Source organism: Podarcis pityusensis (genome assembly GCF_964106645.2).
Source record: "Podarcis pityusensis genome assembly, chromosome: 4".
Taxonomy (NCBI): Eukaryota; Metazoa; Chordata; class Lepidosauria; order Squamata; family Lacertidae; genus Podarcis; species Podarcis pityusensis.
In genome coordinates this window covers 295,042-314,580 of record NC_138027.1, presented here as the reverse complement: position 1 = coordinate 314,580, position 19,539 = coordinate 295,042, and the positions used below count along the sequence as shown (strand labels likewise).

Sequence of the window (19,539 nt, the reverse complement as noted above, 5' to 3'; positions counted from 1 at the left end):
AAAACCAAGAATAAGCCCCAAATACCTGCACCTCCCCACCTCAGAAGGAGGATGGGGAATCCCCAACATAGAAGCATATTACAATGCCAACCAAATACGCCACATAATCCCATATATACTAGAAAATGAGACAAAACAATGGGTACACCTAGAGAGGGACACAATTGAAAACACCTGCACCACAACATACCCACTCCTCCCAAACAAACTAAAGAAAATTCCCACAACACTTAACAGGTACACACAGACCATGCTCAAAGCATGGAAAACACAAATAGGCAAACTATCTCCAACCCCATCCCCACTAATCCCCCTGGCGTACCACCCATTATTCCACCATGCAGCACAAAACCTCAAGATAAAAACCTGGTGAACCAAAGGCTTATATCGCCTAATAGACTTTTATAAAAATAACAAACCCTTGTCAACACAAGAAATACAAGACAAACTAGAAGACACCCAAATGCCCTGGTTAACACAACACCAACTACATGCCCTCTTAAACAACCCAACAGTAAAATCAGCAGCAACTAGGCCCCTGACAACCTTCGAAAACCTCCTCCTAACAACAAAGGGAAACGGTAAAGGGACGGTATCCGCAATATACAAAATACTACTCCAAAATCCCGCAAATCCCCTAGACGCAATCAAAAAACAATGGGAGAATGACATAGGCTATGAGATTAACCCCACTCAATGGACCAGAATGTGGTCTAAACCCCCCTTTAAATCCATATCAACGAAAAGAAAAGAACTCACACTGAAACTCACCTATAGGTGGTACCTAACACCAAGGAAACTAGCGCTAATACACCCAGGAACCTCACCAAAATGCTGGAGAGGGTGCACCTCCACAGGCACATACCTCCACATGTGGTGGGAGTGTCCCAAAATCCAACTATTCTGGACAACAGCCATACAAGAAATATGTAAAATAACTAAGCAAATAATAGACATCACCCCAGAATTGGCCCTACTAAACATCTTCCAAGACAACAATGCCCATTTACACCACAAAGAACTCATAACCCACCTGCTCTCAGCAGCCAGAAAAACCATAACCAGACACTGGAGAGACCTGTCAGGAGTCAGGTACCATTTGGACCAATGGTACCAAATAGTATGGGAAACAGCACTACTAGAAAAATTAACTAATAAACTGAAACTGACACGGGGACAAACAGAAGAAGACGCCTTCACCCCGGTATGGCTCCCCTTTATCACATACACAGCCCAACAGGACAATGACAATAATCCACCAACAGCATACAAATCAATATGGCTAACCTGATCCAAAACACCCACCCACCTCACTCACACACGAAAACAAAGATCACCACAGCCAACCACAAATGAACAGCCACACCCTAGGCCAACCCCAACCTCACTCACCACCAAAGGAACACAAGTGAACAACACAAGCAACGCTGACACCAAACTCTACATACATTAAACATAATAGAAACACCACCACCCGACCCCACCCCTATCCATCTTCCCTCTCTCCACCCCCCTTCTTTTTTCTTTTTCTTTTTCTTCTCCCCCTAATGCCTCAACAAATGAAACGGATTTGTAAAAATGTTACATGGAAAAAAAAATACGAGGCACTACACTTCTGTAAAACAAGAAAATCCTTAATAAAATATTTTTTAAAAAAAAAAAACTGAGACATCACCTAGCCAACAAAGGTCCGTATAGTAAAAGCTATGGTTTTCCCAGTAGTGATGTATAGAAGTGAAAGCTGGACCATAAATATGGCTGATCGCCGAAGAATTGATGCTTTTGAATTCTGGTGCTGGAGGAGACTCTTGAGAGTCCCATGGACTGCAAGAAGATCCAACCTCTCCATCCTTAAGGAAATCAGCCCTGAGTGTTCACTGGAAGGACAGATCCTGAAGCTGAGGCTCCAAGACTTTGGCCACCTCATGAGAAGAGAAGACTCCCTGGAAAAGACCCTGATGTTGGGAAAGATGGAGGGCACAAGGAGAAGGGGACGACAGAGGACGAGATGGTTGGATAGTGTTCTTGAAGCTACCAGCATGAGTTTGGCCAAACTGCGGGAGGCAGTGGAGGACAGAAGTGCCTGGCGTGCTCTGGTCCAGGGGGTCACAAAGAGGCAGACTCGACTAAATGACTAAACAACAATTGGTATAATGAGGCCATTATTGGATTGAAATAGAAAATTAATCATTCAATCAGTCATATTTGTGTGAATTACCATATACTCAATTTTCTATTTCCCCTTTTCTGTATACATTCTGTATCGTTTGTAATTCCATTTTATATCATCTCCATTTATCATTTCTTTTAAGCTTTGTATATCAACAGAGCGAAGAGACGTGTTTCAGTTACATGTCTGTGGGTTGCTATTGTTGTATGAATAAGCTTTATTCCCAGTTCCCCTGAGTTGCTATTGAGCAAAATCGAACCATGATGAGGATCCAATGGATGCAGGTGCCTTGGCCTTGATTGGACAGTTGGTGATGATGTCAATCACCGGTTTTAAACACCCCCCAGCCCCCCCCCCCCGGAAGGAAGAGTTTGCAAAGGCTCAGATCACACTCAGGCAAGAAATAGCTCCAAAAAAGTTTATTGAGAGTCAACGGACAGAACAGTTTTTAAAAAGGGGAGATGAGAGAATATAGAAGTGTTTTTATTGGTGTGGGGGGGGAGACTTTAAAATTGCCGGCCGCAGCCCTTGGCTCTGTGGTCTGAGAAAGAGGGGCTGATCCTGCAAGGATGGGGGCGAGGAGGGGAGCAGCAAGACACCAGTTCTTCTAGACTAGTGCAGAGTTTGAGTGGAGGCAGTACAAGGTGGGCAGTGGGAGAGAAGGGCCCCCCCAACTGGCCCCCCATGTTCTGGGGGGGGGGTTTGCCTGGCAGCAGCTTTGCCCTGGGACCCTCCCAGCCGCCCCGTCTCAGAGTTGGGCTCCCTGCCGTGGCTTTTCCCCCACACTCAGGCGGCGGAAGAAGCCCACCAGGGCAGAGACGTCCTTGGGGGAAGCCAGGGGGGAGGTGGGGAGCTCTGGGCCCTCCTGGGGGGTCTTCTTCTGGAACAGGGTGGGGAAGCGGAAGCCGCTGGGGGCTTCGGGCGAGGCAGGGCCTTGGGGGGAGGCGGCCACCGTGGCCATGGGGGGGGACCTGAGGAAGGCCTTGAGGCCCTGCCCAAAGAGCCCCCCGGCCTTCTTGCCACAGCCAGGGGGGAGGGTGGGGGTGGCCGGGGCAGCTTCCGGCTCCGCTGGCCTGGGGGGCTCTGTGCAGGGGGGCAGGGCGGTGAGCGTGTGTCTCCGGCGGCCGAGGGGCAGGGCCCTCTCTCTGGTGCTCTGGGGGCTCTCCAGGGCCGGGCGGAGGCCCTGCTGGGACCGGTTGCGCCTCCGAGAGCGAGGGGGTCGCAGGAAGAAGAGGTCCATCTCCACGTCCTGCAGGCCAGGGTCGCGGGCCGAGCAGCTGGCGATGGAGCGCCGCTTCTGCTTCTCTTTGCGCTCGCGCTCCTGGCGCTGCTGCCGGCACATGGCGGCCTCCCGAGCCTGGTTGTCCTGGGGGGGAGGAGGAGGAGGAGGACATGAGAAGAAGAGCCATCTGCGCCAGCATCCTGTTCTCACCGGGGCCAACCGGGGACCCCTCCGAGCACCAAACCTCTCCCCTCCTGCGCTTCCCAGAAGCAGAGACACCCTGGCTAGCTGCCTTCCAAAGACCTCCCCACCTCCAGGAATTTGTCTAATCCTCCTTTCAAGGCATCCAGGTTGGTGGCCGCCTTGCCTCCTGTGGGAGGGAGTTCCGCAGTCCCACTATGGGCTGCGTGAAGGAGGGAGCCAGGACCTGATCCTGCACTCTGCACATGCTCACCCAACCAGTGGAAGCACCGGAAGGGGGTGCTGGAGCCACAGCAAAGCAGGAGGCCATGCAAGGACCTTCAGGTGCCCCAGGCAGAGCCACTGCAAGGAACCCAACCCGCAGTCTCTGCCCCGACTGGTGAGGGAGCTCTAAGCCAATGCAACAAAACACCACCACAAACTGGCTTGTAAGTATAAAACCAAATTTACTAGAATAATAGCTAGAATAGAGGTAGACTTGTAACCATTCACGCAATGTGTGCATGGATCAATCACGGGGAGGCAAATCAAAGCCACCCCCTGGTGGGAATAACGCAAGTGGGCAAAAGGAGACCCATTCTCCGGATATTTTACAGGTTTCGCTACACGCTTCATCAGGCACTTTCTTTATCCTGAGCAAACCGTTTTGTATGACTGGGTAAGGTATATTATGAGACTGATATTTTCTAATTTTTATGGTTTACCATACATTGTAATTGGAGTGCTATTTTGTATCATGCAGCTTTTCGGACAGAGGGGTGGTGGCTTTGATTTGAAAACACTACTTGTTGAGCAGCCTTTGTTTTGCACGTGGCACCTTAGTATGTTTGTTGCTTGAATGGTTACAAGTCTATCTCTATTCTAGCTATTATTCTAGCAAATTTGGTTTTCTACTTATAAGCCAGTTTGTGGTGGTGTTTTGGGGCTCTAAGCCCGCCTGATCTGCCTCCCCACCTCAGAGGAGTCCCCTGCTCCCACCCCTGCCCTCCAGATGGGGGGAAGGTCCATGTGTGATCAGGACTGGGGGAGGGGAGAGAAGGAGTGGGGGGAGGGCCCTTAACTCAGCAGCCTGCAGAAGGCTCCGGGTTCAGTTCCCACCAGGGGCGCCTGCAGACGGGGCTGGGAATGTCCCTGGAGAGCCTTGGCTGCCAATGACCAGAGTAGGTACAAGACGCCTTCCTATGTCCCTCCAGAGGCCCATAGACTGCCCCCTTCAGGCCACCACCCCACCAGCACGTTGGAGGGGGCCAGGTCTTACCTGCACGGCAGCCAGGAACCGCTCCCCGAAGGACTGGAAGATGCGGCAGCACTCAGTCAGGGTGAAGGTCTCTGGGTCCTCGCAGAGGAAGGCGCACAGGGTGGCTGCGGTCTGGCTCAGGCCCTCCTGGGAGGCCCGGACGGCCTGCAGCTCCACCCCAGCCACCTGCACAAAGGGCCCCACCTGGGCGCCCAGCCCCAGCCCCTCCAGCTCCCCCTGGGCACTCAGAAGGCGCTGCTCCAGGCTCTCCAGCTCCACCATCACCTCCTGGTCAACGATCCTGCAAAGGGAGTCACACGCTGTTGGGGAGCTGCACTTGCTTCACGCCCCCCCCCCCAGCTGCAAGCCCAGTCCGCTTCAGAAGGCCCAGCAGGAAGGACAAGAGAGCAAATGAGAAACTGGAGCAAGGGCAGGAACTGGAAGGGATGCCCCCCAACCCTTCATTCCCATTCTCCCCCCCCCAAATGGGGGCACAGAGCACTGCCCTTCCTCACCGTGAAGCAGGCCCCACGTGCTGCAGCTTTCTGGGGAACTGCAGGAGAGTTGGGTCCTTCTTCTCCGCCTCCTGCAAGGGGAAGGAGGTGGTGAGTTAGCCCTGGAGACCTTGGCCTGTCCTTCCAGGAAGACGACTGCAGGGTCAAGGCAGGGAAAGGGGAGAAAGAGCGGGAGGGGGAATCTGGCTCAGTCCCCGCTCAGCCAGGAAGCTGATTAGAGTCCATGGGAAGAGAACAACACCTTCCGCCCCACGGGGAGAAAAGAAGGGCCAAGGTGGCCCCGGTCCTCTTCCAGAACAGGAAACTGAGAGGAGGAACTAGCGGACCGGCCAAAGGACCAGTATCTGTTTTTAAACTGGAGCAAGAGGTGAGCAGTGAGGCACCAAATCATGTTGTTGATGCTAAATTGTTCAGGATGGTAAAAAAAAGAAATAAACAGATTGCAGAGGTTCTTTTGGAGCTCTTCATAAACAGAGGAAATGGGTGGCCCAATGGCAAAAGCAATTCAATGTTGTCAGAGCTGCTTCCAGATCCTAGCTCACAGAGGATCACGCTAGCCAGCGATCATTAAATAAAAGTCTTTATTGAGTTACAGTTTCCATTCTCAAGCTGCTGCGTGCAACTCTACGTCTCATGGTTAGATCGGCGAAGCTCCATCTGAGTCTCCGCCCCTTGTACACCAACTTAATATCCTAGCCTTGCTCCACCTTTTCCGCCTGACTGTTCTTCTCTGGGTCCCTCTGCCCCCCGGGGTCTCTTCCTTCCGGGATTCCTCTGACGCTGACGCTGACCCCCCTGACTCTTCTCCCTCCTTTCGGCGGGCTTTAGGACCTGGCTCCCTTTCCGGGCTGCCTACTGCGCCACCTTCCTGTGCATTTGAACTTGGCACGCGCGCCCAACCTTCCACCTTCCGTCTGACCGTTTCTTCGCTCCCCGATGGAGGTGTGGCCACTCCTGACTCGTGCCCTCCCCCCTGTTGTGAGCTGCCAGCGCTTGATCCCTGGCGCCCTTCCTCCTCCCTGCTCTCTGGCGGTGACGCTGGTCCTGATTTCCAACTGCTCCCCTCTGAGTCCCCTCTGGCTCTATCTTCCTGGGGTGTCCCCCTAGGCTCCCCCCTTGCCCTGGCCACTGGTGCTCCTTTCTGTGAATCTTCTGATTCACTGGAAAGACTCGGAGATCTCGGGTCGTCGTCATCACTCATCTTTTCTTCTGCCTCCTCTCCCTCGCTCTCTGTTTCCTCCCTTGCCCTTGCCTCTGCTCCTGAACCCCTGACAAATGTGAACAGGTGTAAAGAGTGCAAGCTGGAGCAAAACCATCTTAATTTCACATATATACCACACAGACCAGGAGCAAGATGTTGGGGTCATAAGTGGATGGTCGCTGGAGACGTCAACCCCATGGATGGCAGCTGTGAAAGGGGCAAATTCCACACTAGGGATCGATCATGAGGAAAGGAGTCCTTTTTCTGGCCCTCCTTCTGCCGGCGTTTGCTGAGGGCACCACCCACATGGGGCACACCCCACCAGCCCCCTTCCTACCTGCTGTGCCCCCTCAGGGGCTGGCAGAGCTCGGTGTCGGTTCCTCGTCCGAGTCGAACCCCCGGAACGTGCTGGCTGAAAGCGTGGGCGTGAAAAGCCAGTCGTCGAAAAAGTCTGCTGGCATTGGCCTATGTGGGAAGAGGGCATGAAACTCTTCTTTGAGCAGAGGTTCGTCTAAAGCGTAGCCCGGCACCCAGCTGTTGGCACTGGCCGGGGTGCCCTCCTTGGCGAGAAGGTATTCTACCCCCTCTTCCCCCCATCTGGAGTCCAAAATCTCCGTGACTTCGTTGATGCGCTCCTCCTGTGCCACTCCCCCTTGCCCGGTTCTCTCTCGGAGCGGACCCGGTGCCGTTCCTGGTTCCTGAAACCTGTGAGGTGCCTTGTAGGGAGTGAGCACCGATCTGTGGAACACCGGATGCATTCTGGAACCCTCCGGAAGAGCCAGCCTGAAAGCCACCGGGTTGACCTGTTCGTCGACTTGGTAGGGCCCCAGTTGTTTATGCCCTAGTTTCTTCTTCGCCAACGACCTGGCCGGCACTGCGTGGGCTGCTAACCAGACCCAGTCTCCCACATGGATCTCTTCGCCAACCCTTCTGTGTTTGTCCGCTTGTACCTTGTATGCGTGTTTAGCCAGCTCCAGGTGCCGCCGCAGCTGATCGTGGACCTCCTGCAACTCCGACGCGAACGCATCTGCTGTCTGCGGCTCCCCCTCCCCCATTCTTTCCAGTCCCGGGAAGGTTCTAGGGTGCCTCCCGTTGTTGGCGAAGAACGGCGTGACCCCCGTGGACACGTGCTTCGTGTTGTTGTAGGCGAACTCGGCGAGAGGCAGGTAATCCACCCACGTCGCAGGCTGTTGATTCGCATAACATCTCAGGTACTGCTGCATGATGGCATTGACCCGCTCCGCTTGCCCGTTGGTCTGCGGGTGTCTAGCCGACGCCAGGTTGATCTTGACGTTCAGGAAGCCCATCAGCCTCTGCCAGAAGTTTGAGATGAACTGTCGCCCTCGGTCGGACAGAATAGACCGCGGCAGACCGTGAACCTTGAACACGTGGTCTATGAACAGTTTGGCGGTTTGTTCCGCCGTGGCCACCTTCGCACACGGAATGAAATGTGCCATCTTGGAGAACAAATCCACCACCACCAGCACAGCCGTCTTGCCCCTCGAGCTGGGCAGATCCGTGACAAAGTCCAGGGCCACTCTCTCCCATGGCTCGAACGGAGTTTGCAGCGGTTCCAGCAGTCCGGCCGGCGGTCTGTGCACTGGTTTGGACCTCTGGCAGGTGTCACACCTCGCCACGTAGTCCGCGACTTCCCCTCTCATTCCGGGCCACCAGAAGTCTCTGGCTACTAATTCCACCGTCTTCTCCTTGCCAAAGTGCCCGGCAGTGGGCGCGTCGTGCAGCTGCTGCAGTACCTTGGCGCGAAGTTCGTCTCCCGGCACGTAGATGGCCCCTTTACGGATAAGCAAACCATCTCGCAGCTGGAACTCGTCGGTCGCTGCCGTGCCCCTGTGCACCTCTGCCATCTTTGCTTGCGCGAAGGAGTCATCCTGCAACGCTCGTCGCACCGCATCCAGGTCAACTGTCGCCGCCGCGCACGCCCACACTGTCGGTGCGAAGATGTGCATGGCGGCCGCTGGCGTTGCCTCCTCCAGATACTGTGGCTTACGGGAGAGAGCATCCGCCATGATGTTGGTGTCCCCCGGGACATACTCTATTCGGAAGTCGAAATTCGCAAAGAACTCAGCCCAACGTATCTGCCTCTGGTTCAGGAACTGTGCCGTGCGCCAGTGCTCTAGATTCTTGTGGTCCGTGCAGACCTGCACCGTGTGCTTGGCGCCGATCAGGAAGTGCCTCCACGCTTTGAACGCTGCATGAATGGCCAGCAACTCCCTGTCCCAGATGGTGTAGTTCTGTTCGGACTTGCTGAGCTTCCTTGAGTAAAACGCTCCCGGCCTCCAAACCCCCTGCGGGTCTTTCTGCAGCAGGACTGCTCCCACGGCTCTGTCCGAAGCGTCTGTCTCCACCCTCATCGGCCTGCTGGGGTTGACATGAAGCAGCTGCTCTTCCGACGCGAAGAGACGCTTGAGTGCCTGAAAGGACTGCTCCGCCTGCTCTGTCCAGATGAACTTCTTTTTCTTGGAGCTGAGCGTGTCCGTGATGGCCGCTGTCTGCATCGCAAAGCCTTTGATAAACTTGCGATAGAAGTTCGCGAAGCCGACAAACCGTTGGACCTCCTTCCGGTTGCGTGGGCTTTTCCAATCCAACACTGCTCGGACCTTGGCGCTGTCCATGGCGAGCCCTTTATCAGACAACTTGTAGCCCAGGAAATCCACCTCGGTCACGTCGAATTGGCACTTCTCCAGCTTGGCGTAAAGCCTATGTTGCTGTAGCCTGCTCAGCACTTCCTTGACGTGTCTGTCATGCTCCTGCTGCGATTCCGAAAAGATCAGGATGTCATCCAAGAAACAGACGCACGTCTTGTAGAGGAGCCCCGCCAACACGTGATGCATGAAAGCTTGAAAAACGTGGGAGCCATTTTGCAATCCAAAAGGCATAACTCTATATTCGTAGGTGCCCAGGGGCGTGAACATGGCTGTCTTCCACTCATCTCCCTCCCGCATGCGAATGAGGTTGTATGCCCCTCGCAGGTCCAACTTGGTGAACACTCTGCCCTTCCGTACCTTTGCGAGGAGGTCGTCGATTCGGGGCATGGGGAAGTCCGATGGCTTGGTCATACTGTTCAAGATGCGAAAGTCCACTACAAGTCTTTTTTGGGGCGTGTCCCGCTTCTTAACAAAGAATACCGGACTGCCCCCCGCTGCCTTGGACTCTCGGATGAAACCGCGCTCCAAATTATGATCTATGAACTCTTTGAGTTCCTGCAGTTCGTCCTCAGACATGGAATACAGCTTCCCTTTGGGCAGCGCCGCCCCCGGCATCAGGTCAATTTTGCAGTCATATGGTCTGTGGGGGGGTAGCCTGTCTGCCTCTTTCTCGCAGAAAACCTCCAAAAATTCTGCGTACTTGTGGGGAACCGCTTGCAGCGTGCCTAGCTGCAGCTGTGACTCCTCTTCCCCTCCTTCCTGCCTGGGCACGATGCAGTGTTCAGCGCAAAAGGAAGAGCCGAAGGTCAGCTGCCTCTGGTACCAAGCCAGCGTCGGGCTGTGCTTGTCCAGCCAACTCATGCCCAATACAATGGGCGTGTCCGATAGTTGAGTGACATTGAAGCTGATGATTTCCCTGTGATTCCCAAGTCGCATCACCATTGGTGGCGTCTGCTTCACCACTTGCCCCCCTAGCAGCTCCCTGCCATCCACCGTGACAACCTGCAGGGGCAGCGTGGCAGGCAGCAACTGTATAGCGTGCCGGTCGACAAAGTCCTGCCCTATAAAGTCCGCATTGCTTCCGGAGTCAATGGTGATTGGCACGTCCATGGTGATTCCATTGGGCAGCTGGAGCGACGCGGTGAGCCTCACTACCGGTTTGGGCGGGAGGGGGTCCATGGACTGTAAAATCTCTGGGGACTGCTTCACTGACACGTCTGGCTGGGCCCCAGTGCCTCTTCTTCCAACCAGACTCCTTCGTTTCCCTGCTGTGGTTGTCCTTGCTGCGTTGCTGCAGTTACCATTGCTGAGGCTGCAGTGTGCTTGTGGAGCCTCTGGGGACACTCTTTCGCCATATGCTGTGGATCATCGCAGATGTAACACTTCCTGTTCCCTCTAGGAGGCTTCGCTTTCACTGCTGCCGGTGCTAGGGCTCTGGCTGCTGACTGAGCCCTTGCACCTCCAACCTCCATAGGTTCCGCTCCTCCTCCTGGCGGAGGCGTGGATTGCGCACGCGCTGCTTCTCTGGGAAGGAAGGAGGAGCCCCTGGCTGGTTCGCGCCCTCCACGCCCTTCGTCCCTGCTCCACGGACGTCCTTCCAGCCGCACCCCCACCGCCAGCGCCCTCTGAACGATCTCCTGCGTGGTCCGGGGTCTCTCCCCCCTCGCAATTTCATCTTTAACCGAGCCGTGCAATCCCTCCCAAAACAGGTCTCTTACAGGAGCCGAATCTCTGTCCCATTCCAGGGCACTGACCAAAGCGAAAAAGCGGGCATGGTACTGCCTTACGCTGGCCCTCCCTTGCTTCAGTCCATGTATCTCCTGCCGAGCAAGATCCACGTCAATGCTTGATAAAAAGCACCCATCCATCGCTTTAATAAAGGCATCCGCATTTTGGAGCGCCGGATCCTTATCTCTCCACAAATTGCGCAGCCATGCTTTAGCATCTCCATGCAAATGGGACATGATGAATCCCACCTTCTCTTGCTCATCTCTAAAGTCTTTGTTCAGCATTTGCAGTGCACACATTACATCTGCTCTAAAGTTGGGGTACTGTTGCAAATTCCCATCGAAGTGAGAGACCAGACCGCCTGTTCGTCTCCCCAACCCAATCCCCTCCGGTTTGGGTGTCAGTTGCCCTTGCTTCGTAAGCACTTCCAACCTGACCTGGAGATCCCTGTAGGCGGCAGCTGCGTCCTCCTCTCTCTTCCTGGATGCAAGAGCCTCGGCATTCAGTCGTGTCACTGCTTCCCTGAGTTCCACTATCTGCTGTTCGGCCGTCATGTTGTCTGCCGTTCGTGAGCTCGCTAGTAGGCACCCGCTTTCTCTCCTCTCCGCGAGGACGTAGATGCCCACAATCTGGGGATGGAGCTTACTGTCAGAGCTGCTTCCAGATCCTAGCTCACAGAGGATCACGCTAGCCAGCGATCATTAAATAAAAGTCTTTATTGAGTTACAGTTTCCATTCTCAAGCTGCTGCGTGCAACTCTACGTCTCATGGTTAGATCGGCGAAGCTCCATCTGAGTCTCCGCCCCTTGTACACCAACTTAATATCCTAGCCTTGCTCCACCTTTTCCGCCTGACTGTTCTTCTCTGGGTCCCTCTGCCCCCCGGGGTCTCTTCCTTCCGGGATTCCTCTGACGCTGACGCTGACCCCCCTGACTCTTCTCCCTCCTTTCGGCGGGCTTTAGGACCTGGCTCCCTTTCCGGGCTGCCTACTGCGCCACCTTCCTGTGCATTTGAACTTGGCACGCGCGCCCAACCTTCCACCTTCCGTCTGACCGTTTCTTCGCTCCCCGATGGAGGTGTGGCCACTCCTGACTCGTGCCCTCCCCCCTGTTGTGAGCTGCCAGCGCTTGATCCCTGGCGCCCTTCCTCCTCCCTGCTCTCTGGCGGTGACGCTGGTCCTGATTTCCAACTGCTCCCCTCTGAGTCCCCTCTGGCTCTATCTTCCTGGGGTGTCCCCCTAGGCTCCCCCCTTGCCCTGGCCACTGGTGCTCCTTTCTGTGAATCTTCTGATTCACTGGAAAGACTCGGAGATCTCGGGTCGTCGTCATCACTCATCTTTTCTTCTGCCTCCTCTCCCTCGCTCTCTGTTTCCTCCCTTGCCCTTGCCTCTGCTCCTGAACCCCTGACAAATGTGAACAGGTGTAAAGAGTGCAAGCTGGAGCAAAACCATCTTAATTTCACATATATACCACACAGACCAGGAGCAAGATGTTGGGGTCATAAGTGGATGGTCGCTGGAGACGTCAACCCCATGGATGGCAGCTGTGAAAGGGGCAAATTCCACACTAGGGATCGATCATGAGGAAAGGAGTCCTTTTTCTGGCCCTCCTTCTGCCGGCGTTTGCTGAGGGCACCACCCACATGGGGCACACCCCACCAGCCCCCTTCCTACCTGCTGTGCCCCCTCAGGGGCTGGCAGAGCTCACCAGGGCAACAAAGTGCAGAAGGTCCATTCCTGGCCGGTTGGCCTTTGTGTCCGTGAGCCTCAGCAGTGAGGACATGCGGAAGCCCAGCGCAGAGCCAGCGTAGCCTCCCTGCAGGAAGAGGGGACACCGGTCTATGGATAATATTGATAATAAGAATTTCTACCCCACTGATCTGACTGGGTTGCCTCAGCCACTCTGGGCAGTTTCCAACAAAAACACAGATAAACATCCTCATCAAACATTAAAACCTTCCTGAAACAGGGCTGTCCTCAGGTGGAGTCACAGGCCAGAGCATCCCAGCCCAACGGCCAGCCTCTTTTGCCACAGCTCACGCCCTGCCCTGCTGCTGCCCATGCCCCTCCCCAAAGCCACATTTTCTTCCAGCTCTTCTCACCAGCCCCATACCCAAAGAAGCCCTGGCTGGCCAGGTGCCAACTGCCCACGGTGCTCAGAGCAGAGACTCGGGGCCAGGTTGCGCCACCCGCTGAAGGGCAGGTCCTCTGCCCTCTGTTGCAGGCTTTTGTGGGGGTGCAAGGAGGTGCTCCCATTGCCAGCTGGATGGCTGAGAAGCAGAGAAACTGGGTGCCCCCTCCTGCTCAGGTAACGCCACCTCTGAGGCACACCGGGAGTGGAGCACCCCCCTACAACTGGGGACCCCTCAACCCCCTTGCCCTCCCAACCTCCCATGGGGCCTGGAGGCTGACCCAAGAGGGTGGCATTTCCTGCCTGCCAGACCAGAGGCAGCCCTCTCCCTCCCCTGCCAGCCAACCCCCCTCACCTCATTCATGTAGTTTCCTGCCTTCAACACCAGCTGGAGGAGTTCGTGCAGCTCCTCACACTCCAACAACTCTGGGGGAGGGGAGGGGGAAATGAGATCATGGGGGGGGGGGCAACAGAGATCAATCCAGTCCATACTGGTGAAGGGGTGTGTGGGATGGCACCCCTGCCAGGTGACTCCAGTGCCTCTGGGACACCAGCCCTGTCAACTGAATGGCCGACAGATCCCCACTTCAGAATTTTGCATTGCCACCAGGACAAGCTGATAGCCATTCTGCAGCCTCCAGGCAATGTCTGGCCCCTGAGCGGGGAGAGTCAAGCCACATGCCCAGGACTCAGATGCCCCCCCTCCCCATGGGTACCTAGGGCTGCCTCTGTCAGAATCTGGATGGCCGACTGCAGCGAGTTGAGCTGCGGGAAGAACTCCTCCTGCAAGACCAGGAGCTTCAGGCGGTGGACGTAGCTGGCAGGGCAAAGAGAAGGAGGGAATCATGGAACTGCTGGGCTGGAAGGGACCTCAAAGATCCTCTAGTCCAGCCGCTGCAGCGCAGGAATGGCAGCTCCAGAATCCATGGCTGGTGCCACACCCCCTCTGCTCAAAAACCTCTGAAGGAATCAAGCACATCAGAAAGTCCTTCCTCATGTTTAGTTGGAATCTCCTTTCTTGACAGTTGAATCCCTTGTTTCATGCCCTCCAGAGAAGCAGAAAACAGCTCCATCTTCCACCGTTAATTATTTCTTTATTTATTGGCCCTCCAGATACCTGAGGATCACTCTCAGCCTTCTCTTCTCTGAGCTAAACATCCCCAATGCCCTCAACCGCTCCTCACCATGCTTGGTTTCCCGGTCCTTGAGGAGGGCATCCTGTCCCTCTGCTCTGGGGCAGCCCAGCAGGAGCAGAAGGACCAGCTGAAACCTCTGCTCCCCCCTGGACCCACGCCAACCCTCTCACCTGGGCACCTGGACGAGGAGCAGGGCAAAGACCTCAGCCTCCGAGAGGCGGCTCTGGCAGCCTCGGAACGCAGCCAGCTTCTTGGCCTTCCCAAAGAGAAAAGGGGAGGTGTCACTTGGGAGTTGGGGAGCAGAGCAAGCCTCCCGCCCCCCCCCATTTCCCAGAAGTCACCTCCTCCGCATCAGGCAGCAGCTTTGTCAGCTCCAGCAGCTTCTCCGCCCCGTAAAGGGCTCCTGCTCCATCCTGGATATCGGCCACAATCTCCTGGACCGGCCTGGGAAGAGAGACGAGGCAGGTCCCTTACCTGCGCTGGCACCTTCTGCGCCAGCCCAAGGCCGCCCTCCTGCCTGCCCTGCCACCTACCTCTTGAACTGCTTGAGGAAGATGCCCAGGTTCAGAATCTTCTTGGAGTCCAGCAGGGAGACCTGGAGGGAGGGAGAGAAGCAGGGAAGGACTTGAGCAAGAAAGTGCAGCCTCTCCCGGCCACCACGCGTCACACACACAAACCTCTCTGCACCCCCGAGGCCCTGATCCTGTCCCAGCACCTTCCTAGAAGCCCAGAGCCCGGTCCTGCTTCACTCAGGCAGCTGCCTTCTGGGAAGAGGCTTTCTTACAAACAAGATCCACCATTCCTGCTGCTTCCCCTGCTCTCTCATCCAACCAGGGCAGGCGTCACCCTTGAAAGACGCCACCTGACTGGCCCTGAGCCCCCCAGCCCAGCTCCAAGGCTCCAGATTCCAGGTGCCAAGAGCTGCATTTCACATCAAGGGACAGGTGGCCCCACGAAAGGCAGCTGGCTTGGACAAAACCAGGGAAGTGGCTCCCCTGGCTCTCCGGGTGCTCCCTCTGCCCTGACAGGAGAAGAGAGATCAGACGCTCCCCTCGCCTTCCGCTGGATCCTCTCCGTTGGGGACTGAGCCAGGGACTGACCCCACCACCACCACGCCAGGTCCCCTATCCTGAGGGAGAGAGCAGGCCAGCCCCACGCCTTTCTCCCTCCACTCTGCTCACACTCTGGGCCGCGCAACCCTCTCCTCTCCTTTCTCAAGGCTGCGTCTGGCACCCCAGCGGATCTCTTCGCGCCCCCCACTTCCCCAGACAGGCGGCCACCCACGGGGCTCCCAGGGGCCTCTTCCGGGCGCCCGGGAGGGCGAAGCCCGCTGCGTCGCCGTCCGCCAAGTCGGGCTCACCTGCTCCGCCGGCGGCTGCCCCCGCAGGCTCCCCCCGGGCGGCTCCGGGCGCTGCCCGAAAAGCTCCTCCAGGAGGGCGAGGTCCAGCGGGAAGCCGTCGCCCCGACGCCGCCCGGGCGCCGTCCAGAGGTTGTGGCGCCCCCGGATGCGCTCTGCCGGGATGGCCTCCCAGTTGAAGTTGCGCAGCCGCGCCGCCCGCCGCCCCGAGCAACCCTCCCCGCCCGGCCAGGCCCGTGGCGCTCCGGGGCTCAAGCCGACGGGCGGCGGCGGGGGCGGCGGCAGCGGAGGCGGCGGCGAGGCAGCCGCGGGGTCCGGGGGCAGAGAAGCCGTCGAGAGGGAGGAGGCGTCGGCGTCGGGGGTCGCCGCGGGGCCCGTCCAGTCTGTGGGCGAGGCGGGAGAGCTCCGGACGGTCACCATTGTCGGTAGGAAGAGAAGAGAGTACAGTACAGGCGTGCCGACGCGTCGAGAGCCGTCGGGGGTGTCCGCTCCCAGCCCACGGCGTCAGGGAGTCGTCGGAAGGGGGCGGCCTCGGACGTGCCCCACCCAGCCTGGCTCTAGACGTATCGCCTGAGGGCTGGGGCGCCAAGAGACGGGGCGGGAGCATCGGCCTCTTCCCGATGAAGCCCAGAGCTAGCACGCGGAGGGATAACACCGAAAAAGCCAGGCGAGGGTGGCGCCCAGCTGCCTCCTCCTCCTCCCTTCCCCGCTGACGTGTTGCTGCCCAGCCAGGCCTCTGCCCCGCAGCTCACGCAGGTTTCAAAGAAGCCCCGACGGGAAAGGGCTCCCCACCGGAGTGGACAGTCCTGGCTTGCCTACACAAAGCGAGGCTGGCGAGGTCCAGGAAGACTCGCTCGCCCCTGTCCCGCGGCAACCGACGGCTGCCTCGACGTCCATCCCGGGGGCGGCACTGCCAGCTGCGACGGGGCGAACAACTGTTCCTTCTTTTCCATCTCGGGTCCCTAAGCCGTTATTTTTCAGCTGGTGGCTGAAGACGCCCAGAAAAGGGCACCGGCGGCCGCATCTCAGCTGGTGACGGGGGGCTGGAGGTCCCCAACCAAGGAGCCCCCCCCCCCATTGCCTGACTCCGTCACAACAGGTGCTGTTGGTTTTCTTTCAGAGATATTAAGGTGTGCGCCACACCCCGACCTACAAAGAGACTTCATCCCTTCTGTGCTTCCCGCCCCCCAGCGGGAGGGAGGCGGGACTACAAGAGAGGGAGCGGCCGGACTCCTGGGTCCTGCAGGGGCCCCTTAGCCCGCCTTCCGCATGCCATTGCTTGGCCGCGGTCTGCTGGACGTGGCAGGACTGGGCTCTGCTTCCTTCGGCATGTCTCGACGTGCTCCCAGCCGCTCCTTTCCAAGGAACCGAAATATGGGGGGGGGGGGTGCTGTTTCTTGGAGCTCTCCCTGTAGTGCCCCCACCAACCAAGGCCTTTGGGGTGGAGGCCGTGGGGCTCCTGCTTCCATCACCACTAAGGGAGTCCTCTCCTGGCCTCCTGCCCGAGCCCCACAAGTGATCCTCTCCCCCTCTTCTTTTGGGGCCTGCAATAGGTGAGGGAGTCCAGAGGAATGGGGGGGGGGGCTGGCTGCCAATTTGTGAAGGAACCTCAGGCATTTTATGGTGAGGCTCTCAGAGATTGCAGGTAGCAGGATTCCTCTTTTTATGATATCCTGTTGTTGCAATCTTGAATTTGCCCCTCCTCTTTCAGAGCCATCCAAGCTGGTGACCCCCCCCCCCCACCTCCCAAGACACACTAGGAGCTCAGCTGGTGCATACTGCAGATCAGGAAAGACGCCAAGAGGATGCCAGCATGGTTAATGAGCAGTGTCAAATAGGTATCTGAAGGAGTGTGCATGCACACGAAAGCTCATACCAATAACTAACTCTAAGGTCTCTAAGGTGCTATGGGAAGGAATTTTTAAATTTAATTTTATTTATTTTGTTTTGTTTCAACTGTGGCAGACCAACACGGCTACCTAACTGTAACTAGCGTCAAATAAGCTATTGGAGGCAAGAAGGCTTCTCTTGGGAAATGAAGTCTAGAAGGAAAAGATAGACTAAGCAAATGTACTGTGGTACCTCAGGTTACAGACACTTCAGGTTACAGACTCTGCTAACCAAGAAATAGTACCTCAGGTTAAGAACTTTGCTTCAGAATGAATAGAAATTGTGTGGCGGCAGCGGGAGGCCCCATTAGCTGAAGTGGTGCCTCAGGTTAAGAACAGTTTCAGGTTAAGAATGGACCTCCAGAACGAATTAAGTTCTTAACCTGAGGTACCACTGTATAAAAGAACAAGCTGCGGGTGGCTAACACCCCAGAGGACAGGATCACACTTCAAAACGACCTTGACAGATTAGAGAACTGGGCCAAAACAAACAAGATGAATTTTAACAGGGAGAAATGTAAAGTATTGCACTTGGGCAAAAAAAATGAGAGGCACAAATACAAGATGGGTGACACCTGGCTTGAGAGCAGTACATGTGAAAAGGATCTAGGAGTCTTGGTTGACCACAAACTTGACATGAGCCAACAGTGTGACGCGGCAGCTAAAAAAGCCAATGCAATTCTGGGCTGCATCAATAGGAGTATAGCATCTAGATCAAGGGAAGTAATAGTGCCACTGTATTCTGCTCTGGTCAGACCTCACCTGGAGTACTGTGTCCAGTTCTGGGCACCACAGTTCAAGAAGGACACTGACAAACTGGAAGGTGTCCAGAGGGCGGCAACCAAAATGGTCAAAAGCCTGGAAACGATGCCTTATGAGGAACGGCTAAGGGAGCTGGGCATGTTTAGCCTGGAGAAGAGGAGGTTAAGGGGTGATATGATAGCCATGTTCAAATATATAAAAGGATGTCACATAGAGGAGGGAGAAAGGTTGTTTTCTGCTGCTCCAGAGAAGCGGACACGGAGCAATGGATCCAAACTACAAGAAAGAAGATTCCACCTAAACCTTAGGAAGAACTTCCTGACAGTAAGAGCTGTTCGACAGTGGAATTTGCTGCCAAGGAGTGTGGTGGAGTCTTCTTCTTTGGAGGTCTTTAAGCAGAGGCTTGACAACCATATGTCAGGAGTGCTCTGATGGTGTTTCCTGCTTGGCAGGGGGTTGGACTCGATGGCCCTTGTGGTCTCTTCCAACTCTATGATTCTATGATTCAACCAAGGAAGTGCAGAGTCAGGATGGGGAAGAGAAGGCATTTCTTCTAGCAGGGCAAGGTATGGCGCCCTCCTCCAGTGTCTCCCCCAGTGTGCTCCCTCCTGTCAGAGGCAGCATCCCTCTGACTCCCAGAAGCGGCCACAGGAGGAGCAGGTGCTGGTCGCTGGCTTCCCAAGAGCATCCCGTTGGCTGTGAGAGCAGGATGCTGGACTGGTGCTTCTTATGGTCTAGTGTCCTGGTGTGTGCGTGCTCTCTCTATCCACTTTCTCCGCACCATGCATAATTTTAGACACCTCTTCCAAGTCCCTTTACTAGTCTTTTTAAAAAACTGAACTCAAGAGAGCACGCCAGCTTTTTGCTCAAAGGGAGCTGTGTCAGGCGGGGCAGGTCCTTGTGTCCCCACGGGACAAGTCTCCCAGGTGGAAAACAGGGGGCCGGGGGCCAGATCAGGACCTCCAGCTCAGACACCCCCCCTTGGGCACCTGCCTGGCTGCAGCAGGAACTGGATTACATTGATCTGGGGGAAGGCAACCTTGCAGGAGCCACACAGGTGTGGGCAAGACGAGAGAAGTGACAAATCATGCAAAAACCAGACACCCCCCTCCCCAGGCAATGAAGAGGCTTTACGTTGGACGTTTGGGTGCAACTCAGCTTGCAAAAGAAGGTCTGCACAGGAAAGAGGGAGTCCCAGCCCCCCGGCTGTCCCTGTGCTTCTCACCTCTTGAGCGGAGCTCCCTGCTGCTCATGCTACTTCCTTGGTTGCATCCTGTTCTACAGCTTCCTCCCACTTCTCTCTCTCACCTTGGCACTATTCTGAGA

General features: G+C 56.1%; 1 protein-coding gene across 1 annotated transcript; it reads right to left on the bottom strand.

Annotated features, from left to right (window-relative positions):
• Nucleotides 1-2,610: 2,610 nt before the first annotated feature.
• LOC308476019 (FH2 domain-containing protein 1-like) lies at nt 2,611-15,982 on the bottom strand (the record flags this gene model as incomplete). The annotated part of the gene is made up of 10 exons (XM_081003373.1): nt 2,611-3,536; nt 4,852-5,131; nt 5,346-5,416; nt 12,647-12,754; nt 13,425-13,495; nt 13,786-13,886; nt 14,376-14,461; nt 14,547-14,649; nt 14,739-14,800; nt 15,566-15,982. 10 exons carry the CDS (start codon nt 15,980-15,982, stop codon nt 2,919-2,921), a joined length of 1,917 nt encoding a protein of 638 aa, XP_080859499.1. The 3' UTR covers nt 2,611-2,918.
• Between the last annotated feature and the right edge of the window lie 3,557 nt (nt 15,983-19,539).